The 4,964-nt window shown below is 45.2% G+C and overlaps 1 protein-coding gene across 1 annotated transcript in view; it reads right to left on the bottom strand.

Moving 5' to 3' along the window:
* Nucleotides 1–3,099, bottom strand: part of EZHIP (EZH inhibitory protein) — a 4,856-nt gene extending 1,757 nt beyond the window's left edge. The window contains exons 1-3 of the mRNA XM_014589906.1: nucleotides 2,815–3,099; nucleotides 509–623; nucleotides 25–416 (exon numbers count right to left, since the gene is read on the bottom strand). Coding sequence (XP_014445392.1) covers nucleotides 25–416; nucleotides 509–623; nucleotides 2,815–3,057 — 750 coding nt within the window. The 5' untranslated portion in view covers nucleotides 3,058–3,099. The remainder of the gene's footprint in view (nucleotides 1–24; nucleotides 417–508; nucleotides 624–2,814) is intronic.
* Between the last annotated feature and the right edge of the window lie 1,865 nt (nucleotides 3,100–4,964).

The raw sequence follows: 4,964 nt of genomic DNA, 5'->3' as shown, positions 1-4,964 counted from the left end.
TGTTTGGCTTCTACTTGGACGAGCTGCGGCTGGCTCACACGCATGACTGCGGGGGGCAGGCCCTGCCCCGGATGCGTGACTCCACCTGTTAACCTGCAAATGGCGGCGACGGAGGCGGCTGTGGGCCTGAGACCCTGGAGAAGATGGCAGCACAGGCCCAGAACACTGAGACCTGGGTGCCCCAGGCACTAGACGGCGCTCTGAAGGCTTCTGAGCCTGGACAGCCTGCTTGCGGTTGGGCTGCTTTCTGCGACGGTTACTTGTGGGGCTCTGGGTCTGGGCCGGGTGCCCTCCCTGGGTCTGGGCCGGTTTCCCTCCGGCCTGGCCACTGCCTTTCAGGGGCTGCCCCGCAGGGCTCCGGCTGCCCTGGCGGTGAGAGCGCCTCTTGGCCTGCATAGAGGGCAGCCCCGCGTCCTCTTCAGAGAAGGTGGGTCTGCGACTTCAGCTGCAGAGGAGGAGCATGCTGTGCTGCTGTGCAGGGCGCCGCTGCTCGAAGGAGACACCTTACTCGAAGCAACAGGATCATGAAGGCCAGTCTCGTGGGCCGCTCCTGGGGCAGGGGCGGCCTTGTTCTTTGGCCCTCCAGTTCCCTCACCCTGAAGGTGCTTCAGTTCCTTCTGCCACTGTGACCAGGAGGCCATGGTGCCAGATTCTCGCTCAGAGACAAGAGACCGTGGCCGCTAGCTCGCTACCAGGGTGAAGGCCAAAGCCAGTGGAGCGAGGCGGTGGGTGGAGTTTGCCAATCTTCACCTCTAATTGGTGAGCTGGATGCCACGTGATTGTTCTCCTGATCCTGGAGCCGCCCAACCCTGCGCTCCCTGGCGTAAAACAAGAGGGTGCTCTACCCCTTTAGGTCGGCTCTGGAGGGGCGACAGTGTGGTTTTCCTTACCATTTCCTTACCATCAAACCAGGTCCCTAAGAGTGTGTGTTTGGGGTGATAAGCTGGCCTGGGGAGTCTGTCTATAGGCACAATTTGAGTCACCCCAAATCTGCCTGTTAGCACAATTTTAGTAACTGTCTCAAACAATCACGGAAAACACCGCACTGGCTTTATCTCTTGGCGGGGTCCCTCCTAACATCCGGCCAGGTCACTGGGACTATATGTGAACCCAGACAGGAGCAGCCCAGAACTGTAGGCATCTGGGTGACCCCACACAGAATCTGATGGCTTTTAGGGTTAAATAGAAAATAACAGAACCCTCATTATCTTGGTTTGGGTTGCTCAGCACTGCTGCCTTCCTTGGGTGTGTGTGTGTGTGTGTGTGTATGTTTGTGCGTGTGCTAGCATTTTCTGATAATATTCTTCTCTCTGCCTTGTCCCCTGAGGCACAGGTGTGCTTGGGTTACCCAGGAGTAAGGATGATACTTTTTTTGTTTTTAATTTGCCAAAGCCCACATGAACTCACAGAAGAGAAAAAGAGAATGTACCCATATGGAGAATAGTTATCCCACAATCCCTTCTACATTTCTCTCTCCTTTGAAAATTTTGGGCAAGGACTTACTGGGTGTCTTTTTTCAAGCTCTGGAATATAGGACTCAAATCACGATATCCAGCCACCTTAATTACTATGCAAAGAGTTGCCCCCATGATACTGTTCTTAAACATATATCCTAGCATCCAGTCAGCATTTGAAAAGGGCTGCAAAAAAAAGCTGAAAAACAGAAAAAAAGAAAAGTGCTGTATAGTGATCCATTAATGAATGTATGCTAGTTTATCTGGCCTGGTCTCTAATTCCTAGTAATATTAAATATGCTGTGATGCACAGGCTGAATATTTAATATTTGGACATTCATTTTTAATCCTTTTTACAAAATGACTGCATATTGAGTACCCAAAACAAAAAAGCAAATGCAAGAAAACTAGCACCTAAAGTCCCATATACTCTTAGGCAAATATTTAGTTCTATTTTGGTAGAATGGCCATTCATACATGTTTCATAGTCTTTTTGTTTTATGAAAATAGAATTATGCATACATACTATTTTTTGATATATACAAAAAAACACACAGGATATGTAAACAAATCCATTTCCACAAGTCCTTTTTGTAGACAAAAAATATTCTTTTAATATGGAGGAAGCTTATATTTTCAAACATTCCTATACTGATCAACATTTTTGTTTCCAACTCCACATATCAACATAAGACACACCATTCTCAACTAAAAATTGTTCATATTTTCAAATATGACCTAGATGTGGATAAATTCTCATAAGAAAATTCTATGCAAAAGTTTATGTACATTTATAATTTGTTATAAATGTTTTCTTGAAAGTCACTATTAAAACAATTCTGGCAGATCAGAATGAAATATTTAATGGACTAGATGAGCAACTGGACTGAAACATCATTCAAAAATAGAATGGAGGGAACCAGCAGTTAGCATAATGGTTATGTCGCTGGACTCCCATGTAGTCAACCGTGGTACGTGTCCCGGACCCGGTGGCTTAAAACTCACCCCGGGTGTGTGTGCGTGCATGCCCAAGATCCCGAGAGGAGAATGGAGGAGAAGGGATTGTGGCGTGACCATCCCCCTGGGGGGTGATTTCTCGCTTTCTGTCTCTATGTCTGTCTCTGTCTGTCTGACGAGCACACGCACCCTATAGCGAAAACCTCTCCAAAAAAAAAAAAAATAGAATGGAATGCTATTTGGTGTGTTAAATAATGTGGAATAGAAAAATTTTGAAACAGACTGCAAAATAGGATGAAATACAGATTGACTGAAACAGAAACTGGATTAAAATGTGAAATGGAATATGGATTTGAACAGGATATGGAATAGAAAATTGAATGGGATGGAAATCAACATACACCCCGCCCCCTGCAGAGAAGGAAATGGCTGCTGAGGCTGCGACTTCAGCTGCAGAGGAGGAGCATGCTGTGCTGCTGTGCAGGGCGCCGCTGCTCGAAGGAGACACCTTACTCGAAGCAACAGGATCATGAAGGCCAGTCTCGTGGGCCGCTCCTGGGGCAGGGGCGGCCTTGTTCTTTGGCCCTCCAGTTCCCTCACCCTGAAGGTGCTTCAGTTCCTTCTGCCACTGTGACCAGGAGGCCATGGTGCCAGATTCTCGCTCAGAGACAAGAGACCGTGGCCGCTAGCTCGCTACCAGGGTGAAGGCCAAAGCCAGTGGAGCGAGGCGGTGGGTGGAGTTTGCCAATCTTCACCTCTAATTGGTGAGCTGGATGCCACGTGATTGTTCTCCTGATCCTGGAGCCGCCCAACCCTGCGCTCCCTGGCGTAAAACAAGAGGGTGCTCTACCCCTTTAGGTCGGCTCTGGAGGGGCGACAGTGTGGTTTTCCTTACCATTTCCTTACCATCAAACCAGGTCCCTAAGAGTGTGTGTTTGGGGTGATAAGCTGGCCTGGGGAGTCTGTCTATAGGCACAATTTGAGTCACCCCAAATCTGCCTGTTAGCACAATTTTAGTAACTGTCTCAAACAATCACGGAAAACACCGCACTGGCTTTATCTCTTGGCGGGGTCCCTCCTAACATCCGGCCAGGTCACTGGGACTATATGTGAACCCAGACAGGAGCAGCCCAGAACTGTAGGCATCTGGGTGACCCCACACAGAATCTGATGGCTTTTAGGGTTAAATAGAAAATAACAGAACCCTCATTATCTTGGTTTGGGTTGCTCAGCACTGCTGCCTTCCTTGGGTGTGTGTGTGTGTGTGTGTGTATGTTTGTGCGTGTGCTAGCATTTTCTGATAATATTCTTCTCTCTGCCTTGTCCCCTGAGGCACAGGTGTGCTTGGGTTACCCAGGAGTAAGGATGATACTTTTTTTGTTTTTAATTTGCCAAAGCCCACATGAACTCACAGAAGAGAAAAAGAGAATGTACCCATATGGAGAATAGTTATCCCACAATCCCTTCTACATTTCTCTCTCCTTTGAAAATTTTGGGCAAGGACTTACTGGGTGTCTTTTTTCAAGCTCTGGAATATAGGACTCAAATCACGATATCCAGCCACCTTAATTACTATGCAAAGAGTTGCCCCCATGATACTGTTCTTAAACATATATCCTAGCATCCAGTCAGCATTTGAAAAGGGCTGCAAAAAAAAGCTGAAAAACAGAAAAAAAGAAAAGTGCTGTATAGTGATCCATTAATGAATGTATGCTAGTTTATCTGGCCTGGTCTCTAATTCCTAGTAATATTAAATATGCTGTGATGCACAGGCTGAATATTTAATATTTGGACATTCATTTTTAATCCTTTTTACAAAATGACTGCATATTGAGTACCCAAAACAAAAAAGCAAATGCAAGAAAACTAGCACCTAAAGTCCCATATACTCTTAGGCAAATATTTAGTTCTATTTTGGTAGAATGGCCATTCATACATGTTTCATAGTCTTTTTGTTTTATGAAAATAGAATTATGCATACATACTATTTTTTGATATATACAAAAAAACACACAGGATATGTAAACATATACATTTCCACAAGTCCTTTTTGTAGACAAAAAATATTCTTTTAATATGGAGGAAGCTTATATTTTCAAACATTCCTATACTGATCAACATTTTTGTTTCCAACTCCACATATCAACATAAGACACACCATTCTCAACTAAAAATTGTTCATATTTTCAAATATGACCTAGATGTGGATAAATTCTCTTAAGAAAATTCTATGCAAAAGTTTATGTACATTTATAATTTGTTATAAATGTTTTCTTGAAAGTCACTCTTAAAACAATTCTGGCAGATCAGAATGAAATATTTAATGGACTAGATGAGCAACTGGACTGAAACATCATTCAAAAATAGAATGGAGGGAACCAGCAGTTAGCATAATGGTTATGTCGCTGGACTCCCATGTAGTCAACCGTGGTACGTGTCCCGGACCCGGTGGCTTAAAACTCACCCCGGGTGTGTGTGCGTGCATGCCCAAGATCCCGAGAGGAGAATGGAGGAGAAGGGATTGTGGCGTGACCATCCCCCTGGGGGGTGATT

The sequence above is a fragment of the Tupaia chinensis genome, unplaced genomic scaffold (genome assembly GCF_000334495.1).
Source record: "Tupaia chinensis unplaced genomic scaffold, TupChi_1.0 Scaffold000391_1, whole genome shotgun sequence".
Classification (NCBI taxonomy): domain Eukaryota; kingdom Metazoa; phylum Chordata; class Mammalia; order Scandentia; family Tupaiidae; genus Tupaia; species Tupaia belangeri.
This window is presented reverse-complemented; position numbering and strand designations above follow the sequence as displayed.